Source organism: Sciurus vulgaris (genome assembly GCF_902686455.1).
Source record: "Sciurus vulgaris genome assembly, chromosome: 3".
Taxonomy (NCBI): Eukaryota; Metazoa; Chordata; class Mammalia; order Rodentia; family Sciuridae; genus Sciurus; species Sciurus vulgaris.
In genome coordinates this window covers 164,080,589-164,102,630 of record NC_136463.1, presented here as the reverse complement: position 1 = coordinate 164,102,630, position 22,042 = coordinate 164,080,589, and the positions used below count along the sequence as shown (strand labels likewise).

At 33.6% G+C, this 22,042-nt stretch overlaps 1 protein-coding gene across 1 annotated transcript in view; it reads left to right on the top strand.

The window, feature by feature from the left end:
* The window catches only part of ERBB4 (erb-b2 receptor tyrosine kinase 4), a 1,167,248-nt gene that overhangs the window by 624,162 nt on the left and 521,044 nt on the right, over window positions 1-22,042 (top strand). Inside the window, 1 exon segment of the mRNA XM_079135547.1 lies at window positions 13,576-13,762. Coding sequence (XP_078991673.1) covers window positions 13,576-13,762 — 187 coding nt within the window.

Sequence of the window (22,042 nt, the reverse complement as noted above, 5' to 3'; positions counted from 1 at the left end):
GGTAATCATATATGCACATAGGGTAATAATGTCTGATTCATTTTACTGTCCTTCCTATCCTCATACCCTGTCCCCTCCCTGTATTCCCCTCTGTCTAGTCCAAAATATCTCTATTCTTCCCTAGCCCCACCCCCATTGTGAATAAGCATCCATATACAGAGAAAATATTTGGCCTTTGGTTCTTTGGAATGGGCTTAATTCACTTAGCATGATAGTCTCCAGTTCTATCCATTTACAGGAAAATGCCATAATTTCATTCTTCTTTAAGGCTGAGTAATATTCCATTGTATATATATATATATATATATGTATATACCACATTTTCTTTATCCATTCATCTGCTGAAGAGCACCTAAGTTAGTTCCATAGTTTAGCTATTGTGAATTGAGCTACTATAAACATTGATGTGACTGCATCACTGTACTATGCTGAGTTTTAAGTCCTTTGGGTATAAACCAAGGAATGGTATAGCTAAGTCAAATGGTGGTTCCATTTCTAGTTTTCTGAGGAATCTCCCTACTACTTTCCATAGTGGTTGCACCAATTTGCAGTCCCACCAGCAATGTATGAGTGTACATTTTTCACCCCCGCCACCAACACTTATTGTTGCTTGTATTCTTGATAATTGCTATTCTGATAGGAGTGAAATGATACCTCAGTGTAGATTTGACTTGTGTTTGTCTAATTTCTAGAGATGTTGAACATTTTTTCATATATATGTTGACCAGTTGTATTTTCTCCTGTGAAGTGTCTGTTCAGTTCCTTAGCCCATTTATTTATTGGGTTATTTGGGTTTTTTTTTTTTTGTTGTTGTTGTTGTTGTTAAGTTTTTTGAGTTCTTTATATATCCTGGAGATTAATGCTCTATCTGAAGGGCTTGTGGTAAAATTTTTCTCCCATTCTTTAGACTCTCTCTTCACATAATTGATTATTTTCTTTTCTGTGAAGAAGCTTTTTAGTTCAATTCCATCCTATTTATTGGTTCTTGATTTTACTTCTTGTGCTTTAGGATTCTTGTTGAAGAAGTTATTTCCTAAGCTGACATGATGAACATTTGGGCCTACTTTTATAAGGCTCTATGGAGTCTCTGTTCTAATGCCTAAATCCTTGATCCACATTGAGTTGAATTTTGTGCAGAGTGAGAAATAGGGGTTTAATACTATTTTGCTACATATGAATTTCTGGTTTTTCTAGCACTATTTGTTTAGAGACTATCTTTTCTCCAATATATATTTTTGGTGCCTTTGTCTAGTATGAGATAACTATATTTATGTAGGTTTGTCTCTGTGTCTTTTATTCTGTACCATTCGTCTACATGTCAGCTTTGGTGCCAATATCATGCTGTTTTTGTTACTATGACTCTAAAGTATAGTTTAAGTTCTGGTATTATGATGCCTCCTGCTTCACTTTTCTTGCTAAGGATTGTTTTGGCTATTCTGGGTTTCTTTTTTTTTTTTTTCCAAATGAATTTCATCATTCCATCTCTGTTTTTCTTCCTATTCCTATGAAGAATGAAGAATGTCATTGGGATTTTAATAGGAATTGCTTTAAATCTGTATAGTGCTTTTGGAAGTATGGCCATTTTGACAATATTAATTCTGCCTATCCAAGAACATGGGACATCTTCCCATTTTCTAAGGTCTTTAATTTCTTTTTAAGAAGATATTTTAAGATTTATGTATTTTTAACTTGAAAGTAATATGTATGCTGTCTTAGAAGATACTATAATGATTTCTTCCCTATAAAATTCCAGGGATAAAAATTAAGGGAGATATTTGATGATGAAGTTGTTTACCTGAGACTGATCAATATATGTACAAGTACATCTCTCAGTATGAAGTCATGTGAAAACTACAATGCTCAAAAGTGGAAGGGGATGATACGTGACAGAATATATAGTTTTATAACCAGATGAATAGATGTATGGGACATGAATCTTTAAAATAAATGACTTACGTTTAAAATGTCAAAGATAACAGGGGTCAACTATCAAGTCATTATTAATCTTTCTCAGGTGAACCGTGTTTTCCTAGCATGAATCTTGTCTTTAAAACAAGATTGAAGATGATGAAAGAAGTAAATATTCCCCTTAAGGTGGGGATTATGTCTGTTGCTTTTCTTTCCCAACCACTAGGTTTTTAGGACCTTGACTAGTGTCTCCCACATAGTAGGGGAATAATGACCATTAGGGGAATAGTAAATAGTTGAATGGGTGGGTGGCCGCATGGACAATGCTGAAAGCATTCAGCTTAAGGACTTTTTGGAGGAAGGGAAGTCAAGCTCATATGTTGTTAAGTACCTATTTTGTGATAATTGCTTTTAGATATTGTTTATTTTCCAAATTTTATCAAATTAATCTCTTTTTTTTAATTGAGAAAACCCATGTTCCTCAGAGTATCATGATGTGGGTATGAAGCTAACGAGGGATCCCTAAGTTTGAAGTATTTGTGTCCCCTAAGTCTATTTCTGATGGACATGTCAGTAATACTTTTTAATTCTTTATATAAAGATGGTTTTGTCATATTTCCCTTATGAATTTGCACAGAAATTCATTTGATTTTATGTATCTGTAAGAAAAGATCCTTATTTTCCTACCACCTACGCAAATACTGACTTCAAGACTTTGAAGGCACTTTACTGTGTATATTTTTAGCAGATTTTGCCTTTAGAAATATGTAAAGCATGCTACAGTTACTTGTGAGATATGTTCTTGCTCAGCTTGTTTTTTTGTCATAAAGAAACCTTAGAAAGTGTCATTCCTAAATCACAATTTTAGATTGTATTACAATGACTATTACTTTAAACACAGGAGTAATTGTTACCACAGTTTGAAAGAAATTGGGATTTTGATCTCCAGAATAACAAGATCTTAGGAATTTGTGCGTGCGTGTGCGTGTGTGTGTGTGTGTGTGTGTGTGTGTGTGTGTGTGTGGTTTTTCTCCTTCACTTTTCACCTGTGTGACTGTGTACACTTTCACTTTTTTTAGCCTCCTCATCTATGAAACAGAATATTCAAAGTGATGTGATAAGTAGGTAATATAAGACACATAAAAATTCCTCACATACAGAAAATACAAGATAAATGCAAGTTAAAATAGTAGAAACAGTAAGTGACAACTTAGTAACTGTTGATTTGTATAAGGATACTTAAATACAAAAATCACTTAATTTCTGTATGTCCCTGATGTCAACTTGTGTTATAATTTTAGTCCTGATTGTTCCCACAAATGCCCATAGAACGTGTGCTATATGTGTTTGAGTTGAACATTAAGAGCACCATAATGACATCAGACCTTGTTGTCACTGCAGATAGCTAAAGGAAGTGTTTGTTCTCTACAAATTAATTAGGCCTTTTGTTTTGTGTTTTTATGGCCACATATTTAGACAGACACTAAAGTGTATCTTGGCATCTCGTCAAATGCAAGCCTGATACTTTGGCTTTTCGATTTCTGAAATTGCTCACCCTTTTCATTTAAAAATAACAACAGACTAGTCACGGAAGCAGTCACCTCTAGCTTCTGAATCCTCAACGGTCATTCCCCATATGCTGTTCAACAGAGGCAGCTGTTGTCAGACATCATTTCATGAAGGCCCATTTTCCTTGTTCAAATTTTGAGGGGAGGCCGAAATCACATTTATAAAAGACCTCAGACACAAAACTGTCACTTTCGATTGTAGGTTGAAATGGTAGCAAGCAATTTTCTCATCTAAACTTTGGTGATTCACAGTTATTCCTTTAGAAGTAGAGAAACACATTTTTATATATTCTATGCAAACAGAGACAGCACATTGGATAAGAGTTAAGTTTCTGGATTCAGAAAAACAATAAAAACTGATACAGAGGGCCTGCTATGAGCCATGCTTTTTGATAAACAATGTAAGAATTCACTTTTCAAAATAATTCTAGAATTTGGAGATCTTAATGTTCTCATGTTATAGGTCATGAAACTGAGCCACAGAAGGATGAAATAGTTTACTCAACATAACACTACTGAATGCTGAGATGAGGACATAAGCAGTATATTAGTTTCCTTGGGGTATCAAAACAAAGAACCAGAGACAGTGTAACTTGAACAACAGATATTTATTTCCTTACTGTCCTGGAGCCTAGAAGTTTTCAATCAAGTGTTGGTAATGTTGATATCTTCTAAGGCTTATTTCCTTGTCTTGGAGATGACCAAGTTCTCCATGTGTCTTCACATGATCTTCCCTGGGTGCCTCTCTGTGTCCTAACTTCTTCCTTTAAGGACTTTGAAATAGGGCCCTCTCTAATGGTCTCAATTTAACTTAATTTCTCTTTTAGGACTCTGTCTCCAAAATAGTCACAATATGAGGTACTGGGGGTTAGTGCTTCAACTTGTGGTTTTAGGGGGTGGGTTATCTTTTAGTTCACAATAGTCTGCAACATTATGCACTATGTAATGCCAATTGATTAATTAATCAATTTTAATATCAAATATATATGCTCATATGTTATTTACCATGCCTAAACTACACAAAATACTAAAAGAATTGCATTAATACTATGATGATAAAATTATCTATTATGGATTCAAATTGTACAAAGTCAGTGACAAGTGTCAAACCCAAGATCTGTCAGGTCTTAGCATGTGGATTTAATCACTAGGCTGAGTTGGGCTGACAGTTTCTCTGTGGAAGAGAATATTCATCACCACATACACAATATAAGTAATAATTATAATGTTTGATTCATATGCAGCCTCATTTGTATGAAAGTGCTGACAACCAAAAATTTCTTTTTGATTTAAGTTCAATATATATTTAAACAGTTTAACTCAAAGCTTTCCAAGTATCTTTGCTATTTTATTTTTCATTTTTGCAGCATATCTAAGCTCAGTAAAATTTGATTATGGGGAGTTTAGTATGTGTTTCTGATAGAATAAGCATGAATTTAATACTATAGAAAATCACAAAATTGTTAAAATTTGGAATCCATGTTTAAAAATGTAATCCCATTGTATAAAAGAAAGAAAAGGAAAGGATATATTTTTTTGTGTGTGTGTATTTAAATTAGAGATGATAGAATTTTAATAGTGTGAATTTTTATAAATAACAACTCAAATTGGGATATGTTTATGATTATTTAATATATCTGTGGAAGCTCACAATTTAATTTGTATAATTCATTAAAGCATTTAGATAATTTACATTTAGCAAAATTTGTGAGCAAAGAATGATTAATGAATCAGGCAGTAATCTGAACCAGGAAGAGGTTCAAACAGCCCCACCCAGCAATATGAGCAGGCATTATTTACAGACAGAAAAAGGAAGTGCCTTAGAGAAGCAACATGATTAGTTATGGCTTGATATTTCCTTTATTTGGGCATGGTATGATGAGACATTTGCCTCATGTGAATGCAATCTTGATCAGCTGGCACCCTGTGATTTGCTGAAGCTAAACCACTATGATTGGCTAAGACATAGTTACCTTTTAATTATTTTTATTTATTTCATTGGGACCTTATGATTTTACATAATACTGGGAGCTGATGTCTTACAAGAATAAATTATTGGTTGCAGTTCACTATGAAGGAGCTCAAAGTAGGGAGGTATCATTAGGCTAAATTTAACTTAACAAACCTAACTCTAGCCTAAGAAGTCTTTGATACAGAGAGATAGTCTACATGTGATCAGGGGATGAAGGACCAATTGGAAAAGTAGATCTAAAGGAGGGTTATTAAACTGGAAATCCATATGCAACAGAATGAAACTAAACCTCTATCTCTCACCCTGCACAAAACTCAACTCAAAATGGATCAAGGACCTCAGAATCAGACCAGAGACCCTTCATCTTATAGAAGAAAAAGTAGATCCTAATCTTCAGCATGTCGGCCTAGGATCAGACTTCCTTAACAGGACTCCCATAGCACAAGAAATAAAAGAAAGAATCAACAACTGGGATAGATTCAAACTAAAAAGCTTTCTCTCAGCAAAGGAAACTATCAGCAATGTGAAGAGACAGGCTACAGAGTGGGAGAAAATCTTTGCCACTCATACTTCAGATAGAGCAATGATTTCCAGAATCTATAAAGAACTCAAAAAACTCTATACCAAGAATACAAATAATTGGACCAACAAATGGGCTAAGGAAATGAACAGACACTTCACAGAAGAAGATCTACAAGTAATCAACAGATATATGAAAAAATGTTCAACATTTCTAGTAATAAGAGAAATGCAAATCAAAACTATCCTAAGATTCCATCTCACCCCAATTAGAATGGTGATTATCAAGAACACAAGCAACAATAGGTGTTGGAGAGGATGTGGGGAAAAAGGTACACTCATACATTGCTGGTGGGATTGAAAATTAGTGCAGCAACTCTGGAAAGCAGTGTGGAGATTCCTCAGAAAGCTTGGAATGGACCCACCATTTGACCCAGCTATTCCACTCCTCAGCTATATGCGAAGGACTTAAAATCAGCATACTACAGAGATACAGCCACATCAATGTTCATAGCTACTCAATTCACAATAGCCAGATAGTGGAACCAACTTAGATGTCCTTCAATTGATGAATGGATAAAGAAACTGTGGTGTATATATATATATATATATATATATATATATATATATATATATATATATATATATACACACACAATGGAATATTACTCAGCCATTAAGAATACTAAAATTATGGCATTTGCAGGTGAATAATCTCACTGATAAGTAGATGATGAGCATAATGGGGTGTGGGAAGTCGGCAAGAATGGAGGAAGAAAGGACTGTATAGAGGGAAAAGAGGGGTGGGTGGGGTGGGGGGAAGGGAAAAAATAACAGAATGAATCAAACAACATTACCCTATGTAAATTTATGATTGCACAAATGGTATGCCTTTACTCCATGTACAAACGGCGAAGCAACATGTATCCCATTTGTTTACAATTAAAAAAAATTTCTCCAGTCAATTCAGGAAAATACAGAGTTCAAAAAAATGATGGGTCCTCTGGTGAGGTGGGTTATGCACTACTCTTTTCAAAGGGTGAAAAGGTGTTTACTGCAAAGAAGTGATGGACTGAGAACTGGCAACATGGCCAGTGATGAATGGATGTCCTGTAGGTATTTAGAATCTGGAAGCAGTAGCATCTGAGTCTGACTGGTAACCCCTGAGAGTCAGCACTTTCGCTGGAATGACTTGGATCAAATCTCCATCCCTTCAGAGTTCTTTTGTGCCATGTATAATGAGCCTGAATTCTACTCTACTGCAGTCAGGTATATGACATTTCACATTATTCTATTTTTCCAAATCTAATTAGATCAGACTGAGTGGTGTAAACATTAGCATTTTAAACAAGGGGCAACTGGAAATCAGAATGCCAAAGCAAAATGCACTATCTCTACAAGCAGTAGGAATGTTTGATATTTGTTATAAGCTTATTAATTTTTTTCTGGTAAGCTTTTTAATATTATGTCATAGTTAAGGGTGTTCTCTGCTTTAGATATTCCCAGATGTGCCAGGAGGGGCAGGCACAGAAATTAGTTGCCCAGGGATACTTAATGGAAAACCTTACTGATACAGAGGCTGCAATTTGCTACAGCATTTGTTACTGACAGACAACACATAAATTCTGTTGTCATTATTGGCAGAGGGACTTTTTGCCCACTCCCCATTTTATCCCCCTCCCTGCCACCATAGTTCTTTGTTTCCTACTTTTCTCTGTGATATTACATATTTATTTAACCTCAGGTCTACTGACTAAAGCAATCACTCATATCTGTGGATGTCCTGACTGATGGAATGTATTAGTATTATTTGTGGGTGTTAACTAATTGGGTATGAGTACATAAGACACAAGAGTAGCAGTTTAGAATTTAGAACTATTTTGACTCATTGCAGAAGGTTTTAATAATAGAAAATAGTTATGATTTCAAAGAGATGCTTATAATAAAGAAAAATAACTTAAAAACTTGGATTTGCTACATAATTTGAGTAGGAAAAACTATCTTATAATCAGTTTTATACATGTAGCTAAGCATATATAATCAATTTTAATCTGCATAAAATTACTAAAAGCTGATTAAATATTCAAAAATTGTGTGCTACTACAATCACCTAAATCTTAAGATAGATAAAGGAACATTAGTGGAGCTATTAGCCTTTTCCACAAGGGACCAATTCAAAGAAAACCAGCAACAACAATGAAAAGAGTAAGGGAGTTATGTCAAATAAAATAACAATAGTTGTTTAAAGAGTAGTTAAATGAAATACAAATTTAATAATAATAAAAATGAACTTTTTGGGAATGATCTGCAGGTACAAAGATAACAAAGATAACCTAATGAACCACTACAGTCTCATTTGATCTTTGAATGATGGCCTTTGAAAATCTCAGAAAGTTTATAATGTAGATTTCACATTTTTCCTAAAATATTATAACTGTGAGAAATTATTATTAAATTTCTTTTCACTTAGAACAAAATTCTTGTGTTTTTTTTTCAGAATTATTGCTATTATGGAATGGGAAGTTGATAGTTTTTTTTCATTTTCCATACACCTTTATTTCCATTATTAGATGCCATAAGAAAATGAATTATCTCTTAAATTAGGAGAGTTCTCAGGATTTAAGGCTTTAATAAACTTCAGTTGTCTTCACTTCTTGAGCAGAGCATCTGTAAGAGCAAACACTGATAATGGAAATCAGTCAGTTTCACTGAACAGAAGCTTACCCCATGTAGAGGAAGATGTGTCTGTAGTTAGGGATTCACTCTGTGGTTGTTAAAATAGGTAGAGTTTCTGGACTGAACCATTAGTAAGTAGGAACCAAAGTCATTGTTTTCTTTTTGCCTAGGCATTTCAGAGATTTCTATTTACTACTGTAGTCCCTGGCAAGATATCATGATAATGTTGTTCAAGAATTTTTTTTTTTATTAGTAGGAAGTTCATAAAATCATTTCCTGTGAAAAACAAAATCTAAAAAGACCGTAAGTATTGCTTTCCATTTTTCAGTTTTACTCCATTCAGCAGTCATTATTGAATGTCTGTTCAGTACCATGGTCTGTACTAAGGCTATAACATAGGTGGAAAAAGTATAAAGAGCCATTCCTGATGTTCAGGAATAAATTACAAATTGCAGAGGTAAGAGATAAACATACTGAAGATTATCTAACAGAGAGATACATAGAGGTGTTTCTTATGTAATGATGTTATAATTATTTAATTTTCCACTGAGCTCTTCCCAGACAGTTCTTCTGCCTGGCTGTTATCAGAAATAATATTTGTAATGGCTAGCCTATATTAAACATTACTGTTTGATAGACACTGTTTTATATTGTCCAATCCTTATTATAGCTTTATAAAGGAGATGTTAGTATCTCATTTTCAAAGATGAACACATTGAGGATCACTGAGGTCTAACAATTTGATCAAGACCATAAAACTAATAAAATCAAAAGATGGATTTTGAGGTCAGTTTGCCTGGAAGAATAGCCCATGTTTCTTACCATTATTTCCCAGTGGTAAGTCCATTTGTTTTAAAGTTATTATTTTCATAAAAGTTGAGAGACAGTAAAAATGGTGTGTTATAGAGATGCTTTCCAATAGCTGAAAGGAGAGGAACAATGAGTAATTGACATGATTGTCTGGCTTTATCAGATATTGTAACACTTAATTTACACTCTTAGATATTGCTCAGGTTCTTACCCAGGTCTGCCAATATAGCTAAACCCATGCTATTGACTCTTTCAGCATTAAGCAATCCTGCCATCACTGTTTCCTAGCATTTTATTTGTGGTCAGTGCACATAGCAGCTCATGTTCTGCAGCAGTTTCCTTTTGAGCTATTTCAAGATATTTGTTGATAGAAAGGACTTAAGAATACCTGAAAGAAATGTGACTATGGATATTAGAACAGAGAAAATAGGGACTTCAGATGTTAGAAATTTATATTTATCTCCTATAACTCTTTAAAAACCTTCTCGTTCCATGAGCTCCTCTAGATGTAAAAGATTAGAGCAACAAATCTGAAGTTGAGGGATTTGTGATCGTTTTTTTTATTTCCTTTTATTTCTATTATTTCTGTGGGGAAAGAAAGGGAGGTCAGAGATTAAGTGATTCATTTCTTCACCATCATTATCTCCAATAATTCACGTGGGTCTTCATGCTGGTTGCAGCTCAGTTCAAAATGGTCTTCACGCATGCATTCACAGCAGTAGCATGTAATGATGTCCACTGTACATATAATGAGGATATTTGTTGAGCTAACATTTAAGATATGCATGCCATTTTGCAATACCAGAGAGTAATAAACAGAACGGATAATAAAAAGACTCAATTTGAACACTAAAATATCAGCTGTGACAGCCAATCTCTCCAGTAGTGAAATCTCTGCAAGGAAGTGGGTTTTGCTTTCAGTCTGACTCCATGAAGGTAACAAAAGTGTTTCTACAAATAATTTAACACAATCACTGAAATGAGAAGTATATACAGTTTACAAAACAATTAAATATAAATGCATTAATATGTAAATGCATATTTATGTTCTTAGTCATAGTTTATTTTTTTTTTCTTGTAGCTAAGAGTACTTGGAGCTTCCTCTTCTGTTTTAGTTGATCTTCCTCTGTGTTCAGTATTGTTCTTAGATGGTACATATTATATGTACTAGAGTCCTTTATATTTATAGGTTCTTTGCAGCTTTGGCTAATGCGTGGTCCAAAAGCCTTGCCAAGTAGGGCATCTTTATCAATTAATATCTAGAAAGATTTCTTCCTCTGATAAATGCTGTACAATTGCTAATGACATTGCTTCTTTGCTCAGTAACCTTCTCTTGCCTGAACATGCTTCACTCTTCTAACACCATTTATGTCTTCCTCCATCCTGGAATGTACAAGTGGGTTTTTACAGGTTTTGATAAGAGTTACTTCTTAAATGGGGTTGGAGGAATATGAGCAGGAATGATGGATATTTTCACTTATTTAGGTAGAAGATTGATGATGTAACTTTGATTCCCAACATTTATCTTAGTGATGAAATAATTATTGTATACAAGTTAAAAGATAAATTATTTTTATAATAAATGTATGAATCTTACTTTTGATTCTGTATGATATCATAACATATTTTGATCCTTCTTCTAAAAACTTGAAGAGGTAAAAATTCAACCAAGAGAACAGTGTTGAGAGAGGAACTCTAGTGCTGTAGCACTCTCTGGGCAGATACAAGTTCAAGCAGATTGTGGTATCTAAGCAATGCATTTTGCTGCTGATTTTTTACCCTTTTATTTTGCCTTTTAGTATTTAGCTCTTTACTCCAAGACACTGTCTCAAGAATATCCACAGTGGCTCATAGTTTCCATCTGATGCCAGATTTTAGTAATTTCAGACATTCCTTGCCTTTTCATTTCCATTTTGCTCCACTCCATACTTCTAGGTGATTATTGCTTATTCCTAAGAATTGGGGGACCTGTTGCAAAAGTATAAATGGAGCCTCATATTTTATCTTATGTTTTGTTATAAATCATACAGGAATTGTTAAAGTGTTTTATCATCCACTTTGACAGATAAAAATTTATAGCAGTCTAGATGGCCAGGCACAATATGAGGATTTTTTACTCCTTAGGTATACAGTGGTGTGGGGAGAAATGGGCCCCCAGCTGCAGCTTCTTTTCAATCCAGTTCTGTCCCACATTGTGAAAGGTCTTTTATGTGAGTGAATAGGAAATCTAGTCCACATAGGCACCATCTGAATACTCTATCTTCAGATATCTATACCTGGACTACCCTTTCTTCTTCTTTTGAGCACATTGTTGGCACCCACTATGAGGAGCCAGATAGGAAAAATGGATCTCAAAGGTCCTGCAGGAAGTCTTGCAGAATCACAAGGTTTGATGTGTGATCAGGTAGCAGGGAGTGCAGACTCCATGTGAGCATTTTCCTTTACCAAGTAGACTGTCTAGTGGCGAATGGTATAGCCAGAGAAGGACCAGAGTGTTCAAGAAATACATTGAAGGGTCATGATTTGATTCATGTTTTAAGAAAGCTAGCTTCAACTGAGACTACACCTTTAAAGGGCAGGAGTAGACAAAGGTAGAACTATTTGCATCAATCTTGATGAAGAACAGTGGTGGGTCAGATGGTAGCAGTGCATGATATGAGGAGTGGTTTCTGATCCTTTTTGAAAGCGAAACAAATAGGATGGATCACATTTACTTTATAAAAGGGAGTCACAGAAGGCAAATATTATGACCTGAAAACCAAAAAGGGTGGTCTGACTTCAACTAAGCTGAGCAAGGCTGCTATAGGGTGGAGAGGGAAGACAGGAGTTTAGAATTTGATGAGTTTAACTGAAAAGTGTGTTAAACATCCAAATGCAAACATTTTTCTAGGCAATTGGATATATGAGTCTTCAGTTTAGGGGACAGTGTAGTGATAAATGTTGGGACATCTTCAGATTTGAAACGATACTATCACCGAGGGAATAAGAAGAGATAGAGGAAAAATAAAAGATTGGATACTGGGACATATGAAACTAAAGGGTTTAAAGTAATAGAGTTGGAATTAAATAATAAAAAATACTTCAGTACTTTTATACTTTTTAAAACTTAAATTAGTTATACATGACAGTAAATGCATTTTGACATATCATACATAAATGGACTATAAATTCTCATTCTTCTGGTTGTACATGATTTACAATCATACCAGTCATGTAATCATATATGTACATAGGGTAATAATGTCTGGTTCATTCCACTATCCTTCCTATTTCCAGATTCCCTCTCCTCCCTTCACTTGGCTCTGTCTAATCCAAAGCACCTCTATTCTTCCCTAGCCCTCCCTTATTGTTACTTTTATTTTTTAAATGTTTAACATATGTACATAGCTGTTATGATGATATTGATCATTTTACTGCAAAACTGCAACTTAAGATGAACTCAAAGCCTTTGTTTTTATAAGTGTTTTGCTTTAAAATTTCTCACAATCCCTTAAATAATTAACTCATTTTATAGACAACTAAATTTAAATAGGTAGTAAAAATAAAAATTGTTGTTGTAATGAATTTAGAGACAATAATAAGTTTTTAATGCATGTTCTTTATAAATATGTTCCCTAGAGATGTGCAGGGCTAATGTTCTTTGATAAACAGAGCACTAAACACCAATATAGTCATTCTAAATCTATCCCCAAATTTATAAACTAATGCAGCTTGATTTACTTGTGATAAACTTAACAATTTGCTTATCTGTGTAAAGTTTGATTGATGGTAATGTGTCCTTACCTCATTGTAGTCCATCAATAGATGAGAACTTTATTCCTTTAACTGTATTCAAATCTCAAGTATGAGGAATGTCTCATAAAATACATTATTTTATTATAAGCCCATTCATAACTTTTTGAAAGAAATACACCTTATCCTTCAAATTAGTTTCCAAGCCTTTGTGATCTTGTATTTCAATATGAATATGAACATGGCATAGAATAAAAATGTGATATGGAAATTAGTAAATTAAAAGCTGAAAATTGGAGTTAAATTATTCATTTTTATCTAAATGACTGTTTGGACATCTGACAAGTTAACTTTAATTTTTAACACAGACTATTGTTTGTGTCTTTTCAGTCTATTCGAGAAGTCACAGGCTATGTGTTAGTGGCTCTTAACCAGTTTCGTTACCTGCCTCTGGAGAATTTGCGCATCATCCGTGGGACAAAACTTTATGAAGATCGATATGCCTTGGCAATATTTCTAAACTACAGAAAAGATGGAAACTTTGGACTACAAGAACTTGGATTAAAAAACTTGACAGGTAAAAAAATATCTGAAATAGCAAATATACTTTTACTATGAATGTAATATAACATGCATATGTGTTTACTGTAGTATGTATTAGAATGGGTTACACTCCAGAGCATTTAAATATGTGCTATTTATTCATTTTATAAGAAATGATGCCCTTGCTTTTATTTATAGATTTCGTAAGTGCTGTTTGAAAGATACCATAATACCGTATCTCAGCAGAACAGAAGTGCACTCTAAGGAAATGCTCAGTGACTGAAAACCCAGATATGAAGCAGGTTTCAGAATGTTGTTTGGTGGTTGCAGATGAACAGTAGACCATATCATCAAATCTCTGCAATAACACCACAGCTCTCACTCTTGTTAGAGCTCAGGAATACCCAAGCCATTATATCTAGTTCAACTATTCTTTGGTTTTTTGCACAATCATCTTGTTTTGGAAAACATAGCTGATTTATTCAGTTTCTATTTCTCTTATTTTCTAGCTCACAAAATGCCATCAGTAATTCTTTCTCAGAATACGTCAATATCATCAGTGATATTTTTCTCCCTATGATTGGACATAGGTGATGCTAGCAAATTAGAATTATCATCTTGCTGTGACAGACATTTTATAGGAATTGATATCTTCTCAGTTTTTACTTCATAAAGGCTCTCGTGGAAGACTTGTTGATACAAAGTTTCTCATAATGAATATTGCCATGTATACCTTTAATCAAAATGTACTAATTAGTAATCAATGCCTAACAATGGGATGAAATAGATCACACTAGTAATCTAAGTTAATATAGTCTATACATTTTGTATCTAAACACGCAGTATTTTAAATGCATTTTAGATAGACTCAATATTAGTGTTTCTTGATATTTGAAAATAATTTAAAGTTATCACCTTAAAATATTAAGTAATAAACAAGGTTAATATTGTCAGATTATTGAGATTACATTTTTAAATTCACAGTGGATATGAACTATGTAGTTTCATACTTGCCCAGAGGTGAGAGATAAAATTGGAATATTTGAGAGACGAAAAGAATACTATGTTATTTATTTGGGACATGATAATTATAGAATTGAAATAATGGTAAATAAATGCATATTGCTCAGAATTTATGGATTCTTTCAGCAGCATGTACTTTTCTTTTTTTTAAAAATTATTTTCCTACTGAAAAATGGAATTTTTTACTAAATTGCTACTTAATGTAAATAATGATAGGAGGAAGAATTTTGGAAATGAGAAGGAAAAAGCTGAATGATTGAAATTAAAAATCTCAAAATAATATGATCTGGGACTGGGGATGTGGCTCAGTTGTAGAACACTTGCCTAGCATGTGCGAGGCACTGGGTTTGAATCTTGGCACCACATACAAATAAATACATAAAATAAAGGTGTTGTGTCCATCTACAAATAACAGAAAATTTTTAAGAAATTTTATTTAAAAAAATAATATGATCCAGTTAAAACTGGCATAGGAAGCCTTGCAATTTTTGAATGATTTTTCTGATTATATCACAAATGAATAATTTTATTTTCAAATGTTTTGTAATACTTGAATTCTTTTATTCTATAAAATATTCTAGTTGAAGAGTTTCCATGTATCATAGCAGTCTTTAAAGAGTTCTCATATTTATTATCATATATAGCCTCAGTACTACTATAGTATTAACAAAAGTTATTTACTCAAAATTATGCCACCTTTATGCATACATTAGGAATTGAGTTCACACCAGGAATTGCTTATGATTATGATAATTTAGCCTTTGTCATACCAAAATATAATGCTGTGATTTCAAACAGCTATTCTTTACTTTGTCAGAAAACCTTATATTTTTCTGGCACAGTTGTAGAGATTTATTATTCATTTTTTTGAAAGTGAATTAAAGAACTATGCAAAAATAAAGGGTGGGAAAATTATTAGGACAACTTGGAAATCTTTTAGAAATTTTATTTCTTAGGTGGTTGACAATAAAATGCCAGATTGTTCTCTAAGAGACAGTCTAGGATCATTGAATTACTCTAAGTAACACAGTGGATACTGAAACTCCGATTCTGAGAATCAGATGTCACAAAGTAAACATGACTGTTTTTGTGTTGAAGAATATGTGAAGAAAGACAAAGATGCCTGTTTATATGAAGAGGAATTGAGAATAAAATTTGCTCTACCGTAATATCTTAAGGAGTTAAATGTTCTAGTTAACCTGGTTAAAGCAATAAACAAATATGCAGTTCACTTCAGGTAAGATTGTTTTTGTGCTTTGGAAAGCAGTTTGTTTTAAATTGCTTATTTATGTGTTATACAAAACAAACAAATATTCTTTAAATTTTTTATGTCATATAAGTCCAGGACTACCAGGCTGTCCCTAATTGCAGATCAAATAGAAACCCTGCTTATTAGTCAAATACCTCACTGTACTAATATACCACAGTGTATTAAATGTTTTAGCTCATTCTTGAAGAAAGAGCAACATTGTATGGGAACTTGATAGAAATGGAAATTCTTGGCCTTTGCATGAAATCTACTAAATGATTGGTTTGGGAATAGGACCCAGCAATGGGTGTTTTACATATCCATCTTGAAATTTGGATTTCTAAGGTTTGAGAACATTATTCTGACTAATTAATTTATGTTACCAAAATGGTATAACAATGTCTAGTTAACCTCTTTACACTTACTTGATACAAATAATTTTCATTCATTTTTCATTTGTAGAGAGAAGGGAGTGGAACAGGCATGTTTTTATTTAAATGACAAGAAATATACCCTAGGTTGGTGTCAGAAGGAAAATAGCATATTGGGAACTTGGAAAGAAGCATATATGAAATGACTTAAGAGGCATGGAAGATGCTGTAATATACATGTTGTATCACCATTTTGCCCAATACCAATAGTGTACTGATAAACCATTCACAGACAACAATCATTCATGGTGAATGATTTTATTTTTTAAACACTTACAACAAGATTAATAACATGTAGTAGTTGTGAGGATGAGAGGTAGATAGAGGGTAGTAACAGAATTTTGAGATCAGGATTGCAGAGTATTTCATGTATGCATATGTGGTTATAGTTTGTATTTCTCCTGAGGTAGTTTTGCTCTGTTGACATTAGAATAGAATGCCTTTAGAACAACACATTTGCTTCTTGCACACCCTTTCTTATCTTTGTGTAAAGTATGTGTTCAGTTAACATGAGGGCTGCCATTTATAGAGGTTAATGGTTGGATGTTCTTTAGACTTATGTAATTAACTCCCCTGTATAACATTACTATTAATGAGTTTGATGTTTACCAAATGCTATTCCTTGTACTAAAGACAGTATAATCTGCCTTATTTATATATGCTTTTAAAAACAAGGACACTCTTAAAACGTTTTTTTCTGGTGAAATAAAACAAAATGGCAACTTGTTTCGCTGCTGCCATTGACCTTCCCCTGACCCATTACAGGTGAGGTAAGGCAGAATGGAGAAGAGGTAGGTTTCTAGAATAAAAATAGGCCACTCTTCTTAAAAGAGAATGAGGAACTTGTCTTAGCATTTTCTAGGTTTCCATTAACACTAACTCAGCCTTTTTTGGCCAGAGGAAAGGTACATGTTTGTCAGTGTATCCCCTAGAGACATAATCATCTCCACCTCTAGGCCTTTGGGAAGGCCACTACTGCATCAAAGGATTCTAGAACTAGAGAGGAGCACATCACATCTTCTATGGAGGACCCTTGCAAGTAGCTGTGGTTCTAATTAGTCACATCCAAGGATGATGCCTTGCTGATTATTTTATCAAGTCCTTTTTTTTTCCTTTTTTTTGTTTTGTTTTTTGTGGTGCTGGGGAATTGAACCCAGGGCCTTGTGCTTGCAAGGTAAGCACTCTACCAACTGATCTATATCCCCAACCTATCAGATCCTTCTTAATCAAACATTCCAACTCAAAATCCAAATCAACATTTAATATTAAATTCCCAACCTTAATCCTATAAGCTTCTACATATTTAGTCCTTAGTCTGGCCAAATTCTAAAAGGAGGTTTATTCTATAGGACACAAAAGCCACTATTATTTTCTCTCTTCTATACTTTATAAAATTACTTCATCTATTACTAGTGCTGAATAAGATTATATAAATTCATCTATATGTTATATTGTATGGAAGAATCTTGGAGTTACCTAAATTCTTAATATCCCATTCTTAATAACCTATATATAAATTTAATACATGTATAGTTATATTTATTATACCAAATTTAAAAAATTTTTCTTAAGATATTTAATATGTTTATACACCAGTTTTGCATTTATTATTTTTGTTGAAGGCAATAGCAAAAGAGATGAATAAGTAAAGATCAAATGAATTTAAATAAATGCTCTGGATTTAGGTGTTAACATGATTTTGAAGAATGTCTTAGTTTGGGCTATGATAACAACCTACCGCAGCTTGGTGTCTTAAACAGCAAACTCTTATTTCTCACAATTCTGGAAGCTGAGAAGTCCAAAACCAAGGTGCTGGCAGATTTCATGGCTGGTGAGGGTTTGCATTATCTTTTGCAAAATCCCTGGAAACCCCTATCTTTTTACTGTCTTTATAGTTTCTTCTTTTCCAGAATTGCTTATAGTTAGGATCATGCAATACATAGACTTTTCAGATTGACTTCTATCATTTATCCATAGGCATTTAAATTTCCATGTTTTTTACTTGATATAAGTCAACCCCAAAAACCCAAAGGTTGAATGTTTTCCTTGATAAGTCAATGATGATATATAATGGGGGTGGGGTGGGGAATGAGAGAAGAATTGAGGAACTTTAGATCGTGTAGAAGGAAATGAGAGGGAGGGTGGGTATGAAAGATGGTGGAATGAAACAGACATCATTACCCTATGTACATGTATGATTACACAAATGATGTGAATCTACATCATGTACAACCATACAAACGAAATGATGTACCCCATTTGTGTACAATGAATCAAAATGTAGTCTGTAAAAATAAAAAAAATAATTAATTAAGAAAGAAATATACTCTTCCATAATTATCAAGCAGTATTTGATTTCAAAATTGACTGAAAATATTAAGGTTATTATTTGCTATGCAATGCTTGATATAGTTGCATTATAGATCCTTATTCAAATAGCATGATTTGATACAGCAATAAGCAATTATTTAATAGTTTAAATTGTTGATTTAAAGAAATAAAAAGGGTGAAAGTGAAAATTTTTATATTCTCAAGAAAGATTAAAATGAAAGTAAGAGTGAATTATCATTCCCAGAACTTGGAAGTCATTAACATATTCTTTAATATGTGAGCAAATAAGCAAATTGTGGAACATTCATACCATGGCTCATTATTCAGCAACAAAATTTTTAAAAATCATATGAAAGTTTACCTTAAATGCTTTATTTTTCACTTTATAAATTATGAGAATATCTCTTTTGAGTAGGTAAAATTTAGGATGATAGACATTTTTTTGTTCCTTCCAAAAATTAACTAAATATTTGACATCATTTTATACCTAACCATTCATGTATTTTTGCATTTGCTTAATACTTTAGGAAATTCTAATTGGATAAATGTGTAGTGGGGTCATCTCAGGTATGTAATTATTTGAAATGTGGGCAAATAAGAATTTTAAACAAAAAGTAAATAATTGAAGTTATTGTGGGGAGCCTTCAATAATAATATAAATGATACATTAAGCTTACTGGAATCTGGTAGAGAAAAATTAAAATGAAATGCTGAGTCTAGGAGAACTATGTCTGAAGGTTGTAAATTTTGAAACATGTAACATCTAATGCCTGCCTTCATCTATGCATAGGTTATTAATTAAAATGTTATATCAAAATAATGCAGCACCGTTTAATATTTAAGATCCTCAAATCTCCTTGACATCATTCCATAATGGTCAAATAAGTAATCTTATATCAAAATGGACAAGGCACCTATAATTGATTGTATGTCAAACAACAAACAGAAAAATTTATGTTTAAGTTTGTGGTCTGCCACTTATAATTTGGGTATCTCTGATGCTCAAGGTTTATTTTATCTTGAAAATTGTGAAGAAAATTCTATGTCACAGTGTTGTAACAGGCAGCAAAGAAAAGAAGTCACCTATAGCCCCTGTCACATAGATGATGCTCAGAAACCTTAGTTCTCTCTCAGTGTGTCTATTTTGTTTTTAGCTTTCCTTTGTGTCAACACACTGATGAAACTATTGCGCTTGTTTCTACATATTCAAATACATTCCCTATTGCTTCACTGGAGCTTTGGATGTGATTTGTTTAGACAAGAAGATGCTCCTAATTTAGTGTCTTTTCTGATGCTACTTTGAAGTACTTTCTGTAAAAGATCTGCTTCTTTGGCACTGAGAAGCCTGAGGCTGGTCTTCATCTACTCCGAGTCAGTGTGCTGCCTTGGCTACCTCATAGCATGCCTCTCCTGATCCTGCCAAGCATGTGTTGCCCCAGCCCTTCATTTCAAATCTCCATCATCACTCTTCACTCTTCATTGGCCCTGACATTGTCTTGACCTAGACAAAAGACACATTCATTCAGAGTTCTTTTTTCTGATGCTGAAGTTGCTAAGCATTCTTCAACTGCTCTGTGAAAGGTCTTAGTACTGTTTGAATGGGTTCAGCCAGGTTAGTTCAGGGATTGTTGTTAAATAGAATGTTTGACATTCTATTTGCATTAGAACTACTCAGCATGTTGTGATATTTGGAGGAAAAAAATCCCAAGAATTCTTCAAGCTTAAGGAGAGATTACTTGGAAAATGATTTGATCAAAACCAATTTATAGTGAATATTACATGATCAGACAGAATCAGTGAGAAGAGTGGCACTTTCTTATTAAGAAGTCAGTTTTTAGATTGGGTAAGTAATTTCCAGAAATCATATTTTAATCAGTGTTTCTTTTTTTTTTTTTTTTTAATACTGCTGACTTGTCTTGTGAGACAGTGTGTATTCGTTAGCAAAAGAAAAACCAAGATGGTATATTTGTGTCTATAGATAAGGCAGAATATGTATATTTTTTAATATTTATATATTTTAATATTTATATATATGTATATATGTTTTCTCTGTGTGTATGTGTGCATGTGTGTGTGTGTGTGTGTGTGTGTGTGTGTGTCTGCTGCTGGGGATTGAACCCAGGGATTTTTGCTTGCCAACTTAGCTATATCCCCAGCCCAGAAGCATATTTTTGATAAAGAAGAAATTTTACAATTATGTGATCAAAGAGTTATTACAGCCATTTCAGCAAATTTTTCTGACACTTCTCAGCTTTATGGAATTGATGAGTAATGTACAGAACTGAATGAAGGAAAGAATGAGAATTTCTCTACCTATTGTAGAAAGGAGACTACATGGAGAAGTAAGCCTTGGGGTGGGAGTATTGGTGGGATTTCCAAGGAGCAAATTAATTCCTCCACTTTGGGATGAATTTGTTTTCATTTGTGATAGCTAAGATGTTCCACTCAGGCTGTACTACACATCCCCCTTGACCTCTGTCTTATCCAGGGATCCTGAAGAGGCCTGGCTCTCAGAAGTACATTCCATTCAGTCCCTAGAGCAGCCTGCAAAAAAAATTGAAGGAAGCCTAATCTTATGGGAGCCTTTTAAGACAATTCCTTACTTGGGATCTTTGTGATTATTTTAAACCTTTGTGATTATTATTTCTTGATCCTAGGATACAGTAAGATCTACATTTTCCTTTTCCTAAGAGAAGAAGAATATATAGTATGAGGAAAGAAAATTTATAAGGTCAACAAACCTCCTTATCACAATTTATTGTGAAAGCCTGCTTATGAGCTTATGGTGCTTAGAAAATGGAGGAGAACTTTTGCATCTCAGAGTTCCAATTGCAGTATAAGAAAATGATTAGTTATCCCTATGCATCCCTATGGATCTGCAATTTCTTTCTGAAGAAATCAGTAAACATATCAGAATTCTGTGTGCCCATCCTTGTCCTAAGACATGAGCTTTTTCTGACTTGAAGATACTGAACTATAAAGGAATAACAAATTCCCAGAATTCAGTAAAAGTCACCAAGGGAGGAGTAGCAATGCTGGGGCCAGAATCATTGGATCATTGAACATTCTGATTTGATGACAGAAGAATGGAAACAGTATGAATAATATTTAAAAATAAACAGAATCCCTGTTTTAGATGGAATGAAGACTGCATGGAATTTTTTCCAGGTTTCTATTGCTAAATAAATTAATGTGTTCTACTTTAGTTAGAGGAAACAGCCCCTCAAGTGGCAGAAGCTGAAGCCCTCAGTCAGTCAGAGGTCAGACTTCTTCTTATTTT